The sequence below is a fragment of the Oncorhynchus keta genome, chromosome 1 (assembly GCF_023373465.1).
Source record: "Oncorhynchus keta strain PuntledgeMale-10-30-2019 chromosome 1, Oket_V2, whole genome shotgun sequence".
NCBI lineage: Eukaryota > Metazoa > Chordata > Actinopteri > Salmoniformes > Salmonidae > Oncorhynchus > Oncorhynchus keta.
Window position 1 is genome coordinate 70,384,349 of NC_068421.1, and position 16,869 is coordinate 70,401,217.

General features: G+C 44.5%; 1 protein-coding gene across 4 annotated transcripts in view; it reads left to right on the forward strand.

The window, feature by feature from the left end:
* Positions 1 to 16,869, forward strand: part of cc2d2a (coiled-coil and C2 domain containing 2A) — a 37,648-nt gene that overhangs the window by 13,609 nt on the left and 7,170 nt on the right. For 3 of the 4 annotated variants that reach the window (XM_035784019.2, XM_035783990.2, XM_035784009.1), the window contains 23 exons: positions 7,485 to 7,644; positions 8,120 to 8,256; positions 8,376 to 8,507; positions 9,173 to 9,382; positions 9,590 to 9,837; positions 10,044 to 10,200; positions 10,294 to 10,553; positions 10,793 to 10,970; positions 11,128 to 11,281; positions 11,398 to 11,542; positions 11,687 to 11,825; positions 11,961 to 12,164; positions 12,252 to 12,344; positions 12,446 to 12,537; positions 13,620 to 13,787; positions 13,983 to 14,088; positions 14,214 to 14,323; positions 14,469 to 14,565; positions 14,721 to 14,819; positions 14,926 to 15,102; positions 15,578 to 15,781; positions 15,929 to 16,018; positions 16,115 to 16,228. In XM_035784019.2, the coding sequence (XP_035639912.1) occupies positions 7,485 to 7,644; positions 8,120 to 8,256; positions 8,376 to 8,507; positions 9,173 to 9,382; positions 9,590 to 9,837; positions 10,044 to 10,200; positions 10,294 to 10,553; positions 10,793 to 10,970; positions 11,128 to 11,281; positions 11,398 to 11,542; positions 11,687 to 11,825; positions 11,961 to 12,164; positions 12,252 to 12,344; positions 12,446 to 12,537; positions 13,620 to 13,787; positions 13,983 to 14,088; positions 14,214 to 14,323; positions 14,469 to 14,565; positions 14,721 to 14,819; positions 14,926 to 15,102; positions 15,578 to 15,781; positions 15,929 to 16,018; positions 16,115 to 16,228 (3,474 nt within the window). The remainder of the gene's footprint in view (positions 1 to 7,484; positions 7,645 to 8,119; positions 8,257 to 8,375; positions 8,508 to 9,172; positions 9,383 to 9,589; positions 9,838 to 10,043; positions 10,201 to 10,293; positions 10,554 to 10,792; positions 10,971 to 11,127; positions 11,282 to 11,397; positions 11,543 to 11,686; positions 11,826 to 11,960; positions 12,165 to 12,251; positions 12,345 to 12,445; positions 12,538 to 13,619; positions 13,788 to 13,982; positions 14,089 to 14,213; positions 14,324 to 14,468; positions 14,566 to 14,720; positions 14,820 to 14,925; positions 15,103 to 15,577; positions 15,782 to 15,928; positions 16,019 to 16,114; positions 16,229 to 16,869) is intronic. The other variant, XM_035783999.2, reaches the window with a different exon arrangement.

Here is a 16,869-nt window from a genome sequence, read left to right on the forward strand (position 1 = left end):
AGAGGCTCTTGATGCCAAGGGAATGTCTGACAGCTTGAAATACTTTTTGGACACTACAGTGAATATGGCTAACTTTGTTAAAGCAAGGCCCCTGAACTCTTGGGTATTTTCTGCACTATGCAATGATATGGGCAGCAAACGTGTAATGCTTTTACAACATACAGAAGTGTGCTGGTTATCAAGGGGCAATGTATTGACACGTTTTCTTTTAATTGAGAGAGCTTAACGTTTTCTTTACTGACCATAATTCTCACTTGTCTGACCACTTGCATGATGACGAGTTTCTCACACGACTGGCCTATCTGGGTGATGTTTTTTCTTGCCTGAATGATCTGAATCTAGGATTACAGGGACTGTCTGCAACTATATTCAATGTACGGGACAAAATTGAGGCTATGATTAAGTAGTTGGAGCTCTTCTCTGTCTGCATTAACAAGGTCAACACTCAGGTCTTTCCATCGTATGATTTTTTTTTTTGTGTCTGCAAATGAACTCAAGCTTACAGACAACGTCAAATGTGATGTAGCGAAGCACCTGAATGAGTTAGGTGCGCAATTACGCAGGTACTTTCCAGAACTGGATTCGTTATCCCTTTCATTTATTTAAAAAAATATATATAATTTCACCTTTATTTAACCAGGTAGGTGAGAACAAGTTCTCATTTGCAACTGCGACCTGGCCAAGATAAAGCAAAGCAGTTCGACACATACAACAAAACAGAGTTACACATGGAATAAACAAACATACAATCAATAATACAGTAGAAAAATCTATATACAGCATGTGCAAATGAGGTAGGACAAGAGAGGTAAGGCAATAAATAGGCCATGGTGGTGAAGTTATTACAATATAGAAATTAAACACTGGAATGGTAGGATGTGCAGAAGATGAATGTGCAAGTAGAGATACTGGGGTGCAAAGGAGCAAGATAAATAAATACAGTATAATATATAATAATAATAATAATATATGCCATTTAGCAGACGCTTTTATCCAAAGCGACTTACAGTCATGTGTGCATACATTCTACGTATGGGGATGAGGTAGATTGGATGGGCTATGTACAGGTGCAGTGATCTGTGAGCTGCTCTGACAGCTGGTGCTTAAAGCTTTTGCAGTTAGTTCCAGTCATTGGCAGCAGAGAACTGGAAGGAGAGGCGGCCAAAGGAATAATTTACTTTGGGGGTGACCAGTGAGATATACCTGCTGGAGCACGTGCTATGGGTGGGTGCTGCTATGGTGACCAGTGAGCTGAGATAAGGCGGGGCTTTACCTAGCAGAGACTTGAAGGATGACCTGAAGCCAGTGGGTTTGGCGACGAGTATGAAGCGAGGGCCAGCCAACGAGAGCACACGGGTCGCAGTGGTGGGTAGTATATGGGGCTTTGGTGACAAAACGGATGGCACTGTGATAGACTGCGTCCAATTTGTTGAGTAGAGTGTTGGAGGCAATTTTGTAAATTACATTGCCAAAGTCGAGGATCGGTAGGATGGTCAGTTTTACGAGGGCATGTTTGGCAGCATGAGTGAAGGATGCTTTGTTTGCGAAATAGGAAGCCGATTCTAGATGTAATTTTGGATTGGAGATGTTTAATGATAGTCTGGGTGGAGAGTTTAAAGTCTAACCTGACACCTAGGTATTTGTAGTTGTCCACATATTCTGTCAGAACCGTCCAGAGTAGTGATGCTGGACAGGCGGGCAGGTGTGGGCAGTGATCGGTTGAAGAGCATGCATTTAGTTTTACTTGCATTTAAGAGCAGTTGGAGGCCACTGAAGGAGAGTTGTATGGGCATTGAAGCTCGTCTGAAGGTTTGTTAACACAGTGTCCAAAGAGGGGCCAGAAGTATACAGAATAGTGTTGTCTGCGTAGAGGTGGATCAGAAAACCACCAGCAGCAAAAGCGACATCATTGATGTATACAGAGAAGAGAGTCGGCCCGAGAATTGAACCCTGTGGCACCCCCATATTCATGCCCTGCCTCCAGTCCACTTACCGATATCTGAACAAGAGAGCCTCATCGAAATTGCAACAAGAGGTTCTGTGAAAATTGAATGTAATCAGAAGCCACTGCCAGATTTCTGGATTGGGTTGCGCTCAGAGTATCCTGCCTTGGCAAATCGCGCTGTTAAGACACTGATGTCCTTTGCAACCACGTACCTATGTGAGAGTGGATTCTCAGCCCTCACTAGCATGAAAACTAAATACAGGCACTAGGGTTGCACATTTTGGAAAATATTCAGAGGTGGAAATTAACAGGAATATATGGGAATTAACGGGAATAAATGGGTATTAACGGAAATCTATGCAAATGAATACCATTTAAATGTATATGTTTTTCACATTGGATATATTTACCATATCATATGGAGACAGAAACAAACATTTTATCTTATCATAAGTAGACATAATTGCAAATTATTAAATCCTTCCAATAGAAATAAAACGAATTGAACTTTAATTAAATTAGTTGACTCTTCACATGGGATGATTTCACTGAACAACAAAAGAAAGGGAATATTCAATGCATCTCCCAAAAACATTTTCAACATACTTCTGTAAAATGATAGTGTAGAAACTATAGCTTTGGTTGTCTTCCTCTCAGGCTTCCATGTCTTCTCCCTGGACCTCCTCAATGTCCACATCTTGAACATCAGACTCTGAGGCCTCATCTTCACTGTCAGTTTCCAACCCTGTTGAGGATTGTTCGTTGTCAGGCTCAAAAAGCCTCAAATTTGCCTGGATGGCCACCAATGTTTCAACCCTTGTATTGGTCAGACTGTTGCGTAATTTGGTGTGTGTGTTCCCAAACAAGGACCAGTTGCGCTCTGAGGCAGCTGATGTTGGTGGGATTTTGAGGATGATGGAAGCAACAGAGGAAAGACTCTCAGATCCACAAAGTCCCTTCCATCAGGTGGCTGATGAGATATGTTGGCACGACTGCCATATTGCATTTCCATCCCAAAGCCCTTACTTGGAAGTGTACTTCGCCAGACTGCCGAGGTGGCGAGACACGATAGTTATGAAACCATAGGCCTTGTTGATCTCTGAACCAGACAGGATGCTCTTGCCAGCATACTTGGGGTCCAACATGTATGTATGGGCTTCAGACAGAAGTCTTCACGCTTTTTGATGTATTTCAGATCTGCTTGGAACCACAGTGAAGTGGGTAGGGCAGTAAGGATTTATTGTCTTTCATCTGCAAGCAGTCTGAACATCGGACAGGATGGTAATTGTCTCCCTCAATCTGTTCAATGGGTACTGCTATGGGTTTCTGGAGTTTCAGGCTGCTTACCACTCTCTCCCAAAATACATAATCCAGGAGGATCCTCTTGATGGCGCTGTCCATATCGGAAATCTGTGAAATGGCCATTTCTTGGTGACTCCTTCCCCTCCAGGAGACGGTCAAACATGATGACGGCACCACCCTAACAGGTGTTGCTGGGCAACTTCAATGTGGTGCTCTTATTCTTCTCATTTTGCTTGGTGAGGTAGATTGCTGCTATAACTTGATGACCCTTCACATGCCTAACCATTTCCTTGGCTCTCTTGTAGAGTGTATCCATTGTTTTCAGTGCCATTATGTCCTTGAGGAGCAGATTCAATGCATGAGTAGCACAGCCAAAAGGTGGGACGTAAGGATAGGACTCCTCCACTTTAGACCAAGCAGCCTTTATGTTCGCAGCATTGTCTGTCACCAGTGCAAATACCTTCTGTGGTCCAAGGTCATTGATGACTGCCTTCAGCTCATCTGCAATGTAGAGACCGGTGTGTCTGCTGTCCCTTGTGTCTGTGCTCTTGTAGAATACTGTTTGAGGGGTGGCGATGTAGTTAATTATTACTTGCCCACGAACATTCGACCACCCATCAGAGATCATTGCAATACAGTCTGCCTTCTCTATGATTTGTTTGACCTTCACTTGAACTCTGTTGAACTCTGCATCCAACAAATGAGTAGATAAAGCATGTCTGGTTGGAGGGGTGTATGCTGGGCGAAGAACGTTCAGAAATCTATTCCAATACACATTGCCTGTGAGCATCAGAGGTGAACCAGTTGCATACACTGCTCGAGCAAGACATTCATCAGCATTTCTCTGACTACGTTCCTCTATTGAGTCAAAATAACTTCTGATTCCAGGAGGACCGGGAGCTGTTGCTATCGATAAGGTGTCTGATTCATCATTTTCACCTTGAATAGAAGTGAAAATGAGGGACTTTTGTCAGAGGTTTCTTGTTGTGAGCGCTGAGGGAACTTTATGCACTTTTCCAGATGATTCTGCATCTTTGTTGCATTCTTCACATATGATTTGGTACAGTATTTGCACATGTACACAGATTTTCCTTCTACATTAGCTGCAGTGAAATTTCTCCACACAACAGATAGTGCCTGTGGCATTTTCCTGTAAAGATTAGAAGAAAATTAAAATAAATTTAAAAAACAAATACAATTCCATGTACAGATAAGTAGTTAGGCAGTTAGATTAAACAACTTCTTTTGTAGGATAAATGTTTTAAAATGAAATATGTATGGAAACAGGTCAATTTAAACTCCTCAGTTAGCAGGCTCAAGCAATCTAAAACCCACATGGTAGCAAAAACTAACTAGCAGGAATTGTTAGAAATTATTTAAACACACTTTGCTGTAGGCTACTATTTACTAGTTAACAAAAAATCATGTATGTCATATAAAATATATTCGCCCCACCCAGTATTGTAATCAAAACTTACCAGAAAGCATGTAGTCCTTGGCTCAGCCAGTATAATAGTGTGGGCTCAATAGCATCTCATTAGTGTGAAAGATCTTGAGAATCAGCTGTACATGTGCAATTCCATTGAATTGGGGACAGTTTAACCAAAATATGCCACAAGACCTAGAATTGCCTTATGTGTATCCCACAAAAAAGGTTCACTGTTATAAGCTAACTTTTTTTGATGAGTTTAAGCAAAATTCCCCAAATTATATGTAAGATGGCCAAATAAAGAGCAAAATTATTGATTATTATTATATATTTATTGTGTCCTGATCCTACATTATAAGAGCTCTTTGTCACTTCCCACGAGCCGGGTTGTGACGACAACTCGCACTCATTCTTATGTTTAATAAATGTATCATGTGGTAGGCTTGCAATGATGGCAAAAAACAACATTTGATTGAGTGCCCTGACCCTGGTGCTAGAGGGGATACGCCGCTGGAGGTTGAATGTTTGAAGGGGTACAGGACTATTAAAAAGTTTGGGAACCACTGATTTAACACACAGCATAGGCACATCACCCCTCTCTGTGAATTACATCAGTTTGTGTCCTTGAACAACATACAGTATTTCCAAAAACATCATCATTAATCAATTAGTCATGAATCGTGTTAATAGCTTTAACAGTTGATGTTATTCTTTAATAACACAGACCCCAAAGACCCTCAATACGGCAGTATGTTTTGCTGGTGAGGACGGCGGTATGTTTTGCTGGTGAGGACGGCGGTATGTTTTGCTGGTGAGGACGGCGGTATGTTTTGCTGGTGAGGACGGCGGTATGTTTTGCTGGTGAGGACGGCGGTATGTTTTGCTGGTGAGGACGGTATGTTTTGCTGGTGAGGACGGCGGTATGTTTTGCTGGTGAGGACGGCGGTATGTTTTGCTGGTGAGGATGAAGGATGCGGTATGTTTTGCTGGTGAGTTTTGCTGGTGACGGCGGTATGTTTTGCTGGTGAGGACGGCGGTATGTTTTGCTGGTGAGGACGGCGGTATGTTTTGCTGGTGAGGATGCGGTATGTTTTGCTGGTGAGGACGGCGGTATGTTTTGCTGGTGAGGACGGCGGTATGTTTTGCTGGTGAGGATGAGGATGTTTTGCTGGTGAGGACGCGCTGTTTTTGCTGGTGAGATGGCAGTATGTTTTGCTGGTGAGGATGCGGTATGTTTTGCTGGTGAGGACGGCGGTATGTTTTGCTGGTGAGGATGCGGTATGTTTTGCTGGTGAGGATGCGGTATGTTTTGCTGGTGAGGATGCGGTATGTTTTGCTGGTGAGGACGGCGGTATGTTTTGCTGGTGACGATGCGGTATGTTTTGCTGGTGAGGACGGCGGTATGTTTTGCTGGTGAGGACGGCGGTATGTTTTGCTGGTGAGGATGGCGGTATGTTTTGCTGGTGAGGACGGCGGTATGTTTTGCTGGTGACGATGCGGTATGTTTTGCTGGTGAGGACGGCGGTATGTTTTGCTGGTGAGGACGGCGGTATGTTTTGCTGGTGAGGACGGCGGTATGTTTTGCTGGTGAGGACGGCGGTATGTTTTGCTGGTGAGGACGGCGGTATGTTTTGCTGGTGAGGACGGCGGTATGTTTTGCTGGTGAGGACGGCGGTATGTTTTGCTGGTGAGGACGGCGGTATGTTTTGCTGGTGAGGACGGCGGTATGTTTTGCTGGTGAGGACGGCGGTATGTTTTGCTGGTGAGGACGGCGGTATGTTTTGCTGGTGAGGACGGCGGTATGTTTTGCTGGTGAGGACGGCGGTATGTTTTGCTGGTGAGATGGCGGTATGTTTTGCTGGTATGTTTTGCTGGTGAGGAGATGTTTTGCTGGTGAGGACGGCGGTATGTTTTGCTGGTGAGGACGGCGGTATGTTTTGCTGGTGAGGACGGCGGTATGTTTTGCTGGTGAAGATGGCGGTATGTTTTGCTGGTGAGGACGCGCTATATTTTGCTGGTGAAGATGGCAGTATGTTTTGCTGGTGAGGACGGCGGTATGTTTTGCTGGTGAGGACGGCAGTATGGAGGTATGTTTTGCTGGTGAGGACGTCAGTATGGAGGTATGTTTTGCTGGTGAGGACGTCAGTATGGAGGTATGTTTTGCTGGTGAGGACGTCAGTATGGAGGTATGTTTTGTTGGTGAGGACCTCAGTATGGAGGTATGTTTTGCTGGTGAGGACCTCAGTATGGCGGTATGTTTTGTTGGTGAGGACGTCAGTATGTAGGTATGTTTTGCTGGTGAGGACGGCGGTATGTTTTGCTGGTGAGGACGGCGGTATGTTTTGCTGGTGAGGACGTCAGTATGGAGGTATGTTTTGTTGGTGAGGACGTCAGTATGGAGGTATGTTTTGTTGGTGAGGACCTCAGTATGGAGGTATGTTTTGTTGGTGAGGACGTCAGTATGGAGGTATGTTTTGTTGGTGAGGACCTCAGTATGGAGGTATGTTTTGTTGGTGAGGACGTCAGTATGGAGGTATGTTTTGTTGGTGAGGACGTTAATATGGAGGTATGTTTTGTTGGTGAGGACGTTAATATGGAGGTATGTTTTGTTGGTGAGGACGTTAATATGGAGGTATGTTTTGTTGGTGAGGACGTTAATATGGAGGTATGTTTTGTTGGTGAGGACGTCAGTATGGAGGTATGTTTTGTTGGTGAGGACGTCAGTATGGAGGTATGTTTTGTTGGTGAGGACCTCAGTATGGCTGTAGTGTTGATGCATCTTGTCCTCTGTGACCCCTCCCACCCCAGGATGAGGATGCTCCTCTAGTGAAAGATGAAGAAGAGGATCTGTTCATTATCGACCAATCAGCACATGACTTCCTGGTGGTGAAGAGAGCAGAGTACATGGGCTACCAGAGGCGTCTTCAGAGCGAGAATGACTTCCTCTTCACCCCAAGCTTTTTGACAGGTACCCACCCCAATAAAAGCACACCTGTTATTTTGTACAGTCAGAACTATAACACCACTAGACCTGTAGTCTCAGAGCAGGTATCCACCCTACCCCAACAACACCTGTAATGCAGCCAGACCGGTAGTCTGAAGACAGGCAACCACATCAATCTGAGGCCAGACAGAATATTTCCTACAGCTAGGACAGCAGGTTGTGGAGGACAGTCAGCCAGGCTCGCTATTTAAGGGCAGAGCCCCCTGAAGTCTGAACAGGAACTCTGGAGTGTCCTCGGTATGAGATAGTTGCACCAACAGCCATTCCCAGGAGAACATACCCACACTGAAGAACCGGCACCAAACCCTAACTAATACAGCCCATCTCAACTCACATTCCTCATTATGTGCGCACTGCATATATCATTGTGTTATAAGATGGTCTCTGTGAATGTCTATGTACTCTATATATGTTGACGCTCTGTCTATTTATGCTTCAGTGCCAGCCTCCAGTAAAGTACCAGAGAACATGCAGCCACGTTATCTGGAGGAGGAGGGGCTATACGTGGGGGAGAGGCCTCCCATATCCCTGACCAATCAGAACATCTTAGAGAACCGTGTCTTGAAACAACAGCAGGTAAAGGTGTCATTGTACCACTAGAACATGATGTGAGCTTTAGTGTTCTGATAACAAACGTACCTCCAAGTGGGCGGTGTCAGCATCAATTCTGATTTAGAGACTGTTCATCTGCTCAGGGGAGGAAGTGGTTTGGGGATGACGGCAGGATCATAGCTCTGCCTGACCCCATTAAAGAGTCGTCCACCAGACCCCCTCTGTTCCACATGGAGGAAGACTTGGACCCGGCTCTGCAGACTGTTTATAGGAAGGTAAATTAAAATGGACAATATAATAAATTATATTTGTATAACAAAGACACACCTCCACTGTGCTCACCTCATGTAATCCTTATCTATCTATAGTACTCAAACTAGTCCTATACCACCTGACATGTTTCTGCACTGGAAAATAATCACTTGTCTGCCATATCCTCTTATCTTACTGTCTATTAATACACATCAAAGCACATTGCTCTCCACACAAACAACCTTGCAGAATGTTCAATCCCAGTGTCACTGAACTGGGAAACTGCTGCTTAGCCAATAAATTATCGGGAGCTCGTATATAGAGTATGCAAATCTCTTTATTTCTTTTTATATCCTGCTGCTTGGCAACATGAATTGGCGATAATATTGTTCTTGATGAGTGTGACGTTTGGAAGTAGCTCCAGCTGTCAGATGAGTTCACCAGGACATCAAAGACTGTATTATAGCAGGAGGTTAAGAGTTACAATACAACAGAGTTTAGGGTCGTCATGTAGTTATTACTACAATTCCTTATTATTACATGATGTTGTTTATCTTCGTTCTCTCTCTGTCTGTTTCTCTCTGTCTCTCGTTCTCTCTCCACACACATATGCGGATATGATTACATCTGTAGTATGATACACTCGAGAGTTCCAGTGTTTAATTACCTCTGTTCCTTTGTGGTACAGGCTCTGAAGTCAAAGCATGCCAGTCAGTACATCGCAGGAGGAGGGGGCACAAACGGGGATTACCAGCTGGATGTGGACGTCTCAGGGCTCATCTTCTCCCATCACCCCCTCTTCAGCCGGGAGCATGTCCTAGGAGCACGCCTGGCCCAGCTCTATGACCAACACCTCAGCAGGCAGCACAAGAACATCACGGAACACCTCACTACCAAGGTAAAGCACAGAACATATAATGACTTATATTCTAATTCTATTTGGCACAAAGGCTATTCAGCAGTGGCACTAACTCTGACTTACCCTCAACTGACTCCTCTCCTTCTCTAGATCTAGAGATTTCTAGTGTGATTTGTTTATTCAGTAAGTGTCTTCGAGTAAAAGTCAAAGAATTGGTGGTCTAATACTGGTTTATGTCTACTGTAGCTGAATGGGTTGAGGAACGCTGTTCGGAACATGCTGGAGATCCACGGTAGGCAGGGCCTAACTCCTGTCATGCAGCAGAGGATATCTGAGTATAAGCAGGAGGTGAAGAACACTCGCAGGCTGCGGGACACTGAGCAGGAGAAGGACAGAACCCTGCTGAAGAGCATCATCAAGGTCTGGAAGGAGATCAAAGCCCTGAGGGACTTCCAGAGGTTCACCAACACACCATACAAGCTTTACCTCAGGAGGTAATGTAACACCCCATCATTTAGGACTGTGTTACTCTATTAAGATGGAAAAACATTGTCCAAAGTTCAGGGGGTACTGTCACAATGTAGATGGCCCCGGCACTATGTGGAGTAGTGTGCTGCTGGTGACCTTGTTTATATGTTGATTGTTGTGGATAATCATGTGCTTGGTGTTGATAACTGGTGTGTGTCCCCCTCTGCTCCAGGGAGGAGGGGTTGCGGGCTTCAGATGAGCGGGACCATGAGGCTGAGGTCCAGGCTGAAGTGGATGAGCTGCAGGGGGAGATGGAGGAAGACTACCAGAAAAAGGTCACTGAGTACAAGAGACAGCAGGAGGAGTGGAAGGCCTGGAGGAGGAAACGGGTATGTTTCACCCCTAAGATTAAGCATGGGGGACCTTGAGAATCCTGGTTTATTAATATATATTTTTTATCACATACATTTTCTCATGCTCAGAAAGCCAAAGAGAAGAAGAAAAAGAAGAAAACCCAGTCTCAGGATGATGATGATGACAAAGACGATGATGATGACGAGTCAGAGGGTGACATGGAGCTGGGACCCTCGAAGCCAGACCCTCCTGAGGAACCAGACATGGAGGGTGTTGAGGAGCAGGTCAGAGAGAAGGCCTCCAGAATCAGGAGGAAACCAGGGGAACCCATCCTGATGCCTGAACTCACTGCATCTGGACCCATCACTCCTAATGAACAGTGTCCCAGGTATGAACAGGAACACAATTAAAAGGATATACACTTTCTGTCAGACATTTTCAGACCTCTAAGGGACATGAGTTCTTCTTGACGTTTGTCTAATTTTGAGGTCTGAAAACCACTGAAAAACTTGTGACAGTGAAATGTCCCTTTAAGAACTAGATGGGTCCAACTAGAGGTGTTCCAAAAGTCCACAGAACAGGATATCCATATTTCACTTGCATGACTGTGTCTGTTCTTCCCCACAGGGGCGAGTTTGCTAGAAGAGAAGATGTTGCAAAGCGCTCTCTCTTCACTAAGGTTTTATATAACAACAAAGAAGTCTCCAGAACAGACAATCGCTCCCTAAATTCTGATTTCAGAATCCATTTTGGTCAGATATTCAACCTGAAGATAGTCAACTGGCCAGAAAGTATCAAGTTGCAGGTGAAATTTTGTTGGATTTCAGCTAATGATTTTTTAAACTAAATGATTGAACTAAATCAATGATTTTTGAGATTATATTATTGTAATTTATCTCCATGTTATGAATTTCTTTCTTTCAGACACATTTAAACCTCCTGTTATTCTTGTTGTTCTGTAGGTGTTTGAGGTGTTGGGCTCATCCACCTCCCTGTTGGCAGAGGTGTTTGTGCCAGTCCCAGAATCATCAGTCCTGACGGGTAGTGCCCCCTCTGAGGAGCTGGAGTTCAGCAGCAACCTGAGGGTCATGTTTGACCACGAGGCCGTCGGCAGTGGTACACACCCATAGACGCACTGTGCATATTTATACTTGGACATGTCTCTTACACCCTTCTCTCTCTCTCTCTCTCTCTCTCTTTGGTCTCTCTCTGCTGTCAATTTGCCCTGTCAGATGTGCCCTTCTCCTTTGAGGCAGACGGTAGTAACCGTCAGACCCTGTTGACCTCTGGGAAGCTGTCCTGCTGTGTGTCCTGGGCTATAGGGGAGGATGATGTACCCCTGGCCCCGCCCACCACTCAGTCCAAGGCCATGCACAGGTACAGTAAACCAATCCCATCCAAGTTACGTACAGTAGAAACACTATACCTAGTAAGGTGAAATACTGCAGACCTATTTTATGTTACTGGCTGCATTCATAAATAAGTACATGTATTTCTCCCCCACTCCCTTTGTCTGTGCAGTGGACTGAAACAGTTGGATGCCATCGCCTGCATTGGGGCATCTAGCCTTAATGATATGAAGAAGCTTGGGGAGTGGGCCACTGAATCTAGACTGGATCCCAATGACCCAAACAACGCAACCATCATGCAACTCCTAAAGGTGGGTGACTAGACACTACACATTACTAAGAGATCACAGGTCCATATTACCCAGCTGCCCCAGAGAGCAGGAGACTGCATTTAACTGTCTATACAGTCCCATATATAATAATAATTTGCTCTCTCTCTCCATAAGGTGGCCAGTAGTGGGGAGGTGACAGCTCCAGATTACTTCAGACTGGAGCAGCTGCAGGAGGAGTTCAACTTCCTGTCTGAGGAGGAAATTGAGCGGTCTCGCAGGTTCCGTCTGCTCCGGCTCAGAAACCAGGAGGTGGCTGAGTTCCGTAACTATAAGTGTGTCCCTGCCCTGGAACGGGAGGTCACTGATAAGGTGTTCCAGGTAAGGCACTGTATACTTTCTAAGATTACTAATTAGGTTTAATAAGCCCGAAAACATGTTCAACTTTATGATTTTTGTCCTTTTCAGGAATATGAGAGGAGATTGAGAGAAGGAGAAATCGTTGACACTAAGGATCACCTAGATGCACATAGAGCCCTGGTGGCCAAATACCTGCAGAAGGTGAGTAGATGTGTCGGGCAGTTAGCTTTGAATCTGGAGTCTAGTCTGTGTGGATCTGCTCATATGAATCATATTGATTTATTTGACTCTCTGTCTATCAGATTAGAGAATCAGTCATCAACCGCTTCCTCATCGCCAAGCATCATTTCCTCCTGTCTGACCTGGTCCAAGAAGAGGAAGTTCCTAGTATTGGGTGAATACATTTGTGCATTTTCATACTTGTGAAATCATATCAAAGCAGAATTGTTGTGCTAATATTCTTATATACTCGATAGAATATAGTCATTGTGCTTGTTTGACTCATCAGTGGATTTAGGTAGGTAGCACCACATGCTTTTGCTTTGTGTGTGTGACGAACTGGCATTTGCTCCAGTACTTGACTGGCTGTCTTTTGTATTGGATTGTTCAAATTGTTTTGCTCAAATGTTTGTGTTTAGGTTAACGGGGATTGCAAAATGGTTTATAATCTGTTGTAAATCTGTCATAAAAGCTGACAGGGTCTAAGTAGATCACAGAATAGATCACAGGCCAGAGGAATGAGTTTCTCTTTGGCCGGTGGGTCTCTGGAATATTTGATCTCAAACACTTCATTTCCATGGCTGAAGAGATGTTCTCTTTCAGAGGATCTGAAAGCACATTCTTCTCTTTTTACACCACATCTGGATGTGACACTTAGCAAATAGTATCAACACATACATTGTATTATCATCATTATTGTTATTTTCTATGTCATATTACTTTTCATTATTTGAACATCTTTTTTTCTGTGTCCCATTTCTCTGTTATGCTTTTCATTGACATATTTAGTGGTGCAGGCCCTGGGTATGTTCATAGGCCTTTTCTCCTCTTTTCCCTAACCTGTCTGTGGCTGTTAGTTTATTTATCATTATACTGTACACTGTTAGAAAAAAGGGTTTCAAAAGGGTTATTTGGCTGTCTCCATAGGAGAACACCTTTTTGGTTCATAGGAGAACCCTTTCTGGCTCCAAGGACAAACCTTTTTGGTTCCCTGTAGAACCCTCTGTAGAAAGAGGCCTACATGGAACCCAAAAGGATTCTAGAAAGAATCAAGAAGGGTTCTACTATGAGGACAGCCGACCACCTTTTTTTCTGAGTGTAGCATTGGTGTTCTATTGGTATTTGTGTCAATCATCCCCTCACAGTAAGTAAACAGTTGGAAGATAGAGTATGTGGTAGTATGGTCTGTGTTTACCCTGTAAAGTGAAGGAGAATATACTCTTTCTCTGGAATGACAGCTGTTGTTTTGACCGTCAGGATACTTGGCCTGAATCTGTTCAAGCTGGCTGAACCTAAGCGGCCCCTGAAGCCTCAGAGGAAAGAGAGGAAGAAAGTGACAGCTCAGAATCTGTCTGACGGGGACATTAGATTACTTCTCAACATTATCCGGGCCTACGACATCCCCATCCGTAAGCCCCAAGCCAGGTACAACCTCAGAACTTCTAGTCACATGCTGGGTATATTACATCTACAGACATCCGTAAACCTTCCACAACATCTCCAGACATAAAATAATAAGAAAGCTTTTATTTACTGCAGCAACAAGGTCATACTAGAGAGTATTATGTCTACAACATTCCTGGACTATTTTAAACTCCTAATGTTTATCTCTTCTACCAGCAAACCTGCAGTGGCGTCTAAGTCGGTCCGCTCTTTCACTGAGACGTTTACAGCAGGCCAGTCATCCCAGAGTGCCATCCAGGGCAGCGACTGGCTCCTCAACCAGGTAACACGTCTGATCTTCACCTGGATCAGTGGCTGTAACTGCAGAATATTCCCTTAATGTATGTGTATATTTGTCTGTATTAGTTTGTCTTACCTGTGTATGTGTTGTGAATCTGTGGTTTCCAGGTGCAGGTCAGGCCCTTTGTGGAGGTATCGTTCCAGCGCACGGTTCTTCAGACCACAACAGCAGACGGACCAAACCCCTGCTGGAACGAGGACCTGCAACTGCCATTCAGGTGAGTGTGTGACTGGTCCATGACTGGTCTAAATTGGGACATCTCTTTGACCACACATGGTCAATTTCATGATCACATGTATGGTATTATCTATGATTGTTTGTTTAGAAGATTTATCAAGCATGTTTTTTTGTTCTTGCCACAGTGCCCCAAGTGGAGACTACAGCACTGCTAGCCTGCAGTCAGTGAAAGACGAGGTCTTCATCAACATATTTGATGAAGTGCATTATGAATTGGGAGGGGTGAGTAGGACATCACAAGAATGTGAATCAAAGGGACTTCCCATGCCCTCTGTCTCAGGAAAACATATTACACATTACAGCACAGTTAACTACATTATCCATACACTTTCTGTGTCATTATATTTTGTCAGTTTAAATCTTTTTTCTATTTCCAGGATGGAGAGGATAGGGGGAGAGAAGTCCACACACGGCTAGAGAAACACTGGCTGGGCTCTGTGAAGATTCCCTTCAGTACTATCTACTTCCAGTCCAGGGTAAGACTAACTGTCTATGACACCAGACCCCTGATTGACAGACAGTGACTCACATTGACATAAGTAACTTACTGCTGTGGTTCTGTTGTCTGACCTGATCTGGCAGATTGACGGCACGTTTAAGGTGGACACCCCACCGGTGTTGTTGGGATACAGTAAGGAGCGCAGCCTGGCCAGTGATGGTGGCTACGACGCTGTACTCAGTCTTAGTGAAGGAGCCTTCATCACACTCTTCATCACCATAGAACCACAGCTGGTACCTGGAGAGACTGTTAGGGAGAAGGTTAGTTCAGCCTGGCAGGCTGTCTCTGTATGTCCTAGCTGTCTCCAGGCTCTCTCTGTGTTTGATCTGTCATAGCCTTTAAAAAAAAAATATGTACTCAATGCATGAGTTATTAACATTCCTTCATTATTTCTTTATTCTCTGAAGAGTGGGGTTTACGTCGATTTTCTTTTTGTTTTTCTATCCTTTGCTGCATTTGTTAGATGAAGGAAGTAAAGGTACCTGTTTACTGAGATATGCTATCTGCAGTAAACTGAATGATGGCATTAACATTGTGTTTTGATTAGATAGATGTTGACTACATCACACTGTGACTAATGTACCCAAGCAGTCTAACTGTCCATTGTTCAGCGGTCCCACATCAACATCCCTCCTCCCTCACAGTTATTAGTAGACTAGACACAAATATATGCAGACCATCTGACTCTCGCTGATCTAAGTGTACTGCTGTAGCTTTATGGTGCCCCCCTCCCAGTTTGACAGCCAGGAGGGCGAGCGTCTACTGCTGGCATCAGAAGTCTTTGAGAGGGACGCAGCAGTGAGTTACCCCAACCGTCCCTGCCTCACCACCGTCATCGACATCAACGGGAAGACTGTGTTCATCAGCCGTTACCTCCGCCCCCTCAACCCCCCACAGGAGCTGCTCGACGCCTTCCCCAACAGCCCCCAGGAGGCCACGGTCAGTCAGGTCAGGTCTCCACTGAGACAACACAAACAGTCACTACTGATAATGGAGCCTCAGTCTGATTGCTGAGTTATAGCACTCTCAAGCTTTGACTGTTGCTTGATTTCATACCCGTGTCTCCCTCTCCTTCCCTCTCTCAAGGAGCTGATAGCTCGGTATGTTTCGCTCATCCCCTCTATGCCTGATAGCGTCTCATTTGCTGGTGTCTGTGACCTGTGGAGCACCTGTGACGTGAGACACATATTCAGAGACTCTGATTGTAGATTCCAATAGTCTTAGTAGAGGGCAGGCTCTTAGTAACTCTGGGTTTCCTTTTCCTGTTTGAAGCAATTCCTGACCCTGCTGGCGGGCGATGAGGAGGAACATGCTGTACTGCTCTGTAATTACTTCCTGTCTATGGGCAAGAAGGCTTGGCTCATCATCGGCAGCGCCATTCCTGAGGTGAGCAACACAAAGCTGGACAACTAGACTTCAATCAAGTACAGGCTTAACTGAATGAACAGAGACTAAATCTAATAAGGAATTTTATTGAATAGTTAGGGGTAGGCCTGGTCTCCGAGGAATAGAGCCAGATTGCTGGCATTCAACATTGGTTGAAAGGAAAGTGATTATTGCTCTAGTAAGCCAATAGCTTAATCAGCAACCGTGGTGGAATTGCATTAGTGCCATGCTCATAGGCTGAGGTTAATAGGTCAATGACATTTTGCACTGTTGCTAAAAGGAAAGGAGAAAAACTGATGAGGTAACATTATGACACTACCCTATAAATACCTGCCATGCTGATGAGGTAACATAATGTCACTAACCTATAAAAATACCTGCCATCCTGATGAGGTAACATAATGAGACTACCCTATAAATACCTGCCATGTTGATGAGGTAACATAATGACACTACCCGATAAATACCTGCCATGCTGATGAGGTAACATAATGACAATACCCTATAAATACCTGCCATGCTGATGAAGTAACAATGACACTACCCTATAAATACCTGCCATGCTGATGAGGTAACATTATGACACTAACCTATAAAAATACCTGCCATGCTGATGAGGTAACATAATGAGACTACCCTAT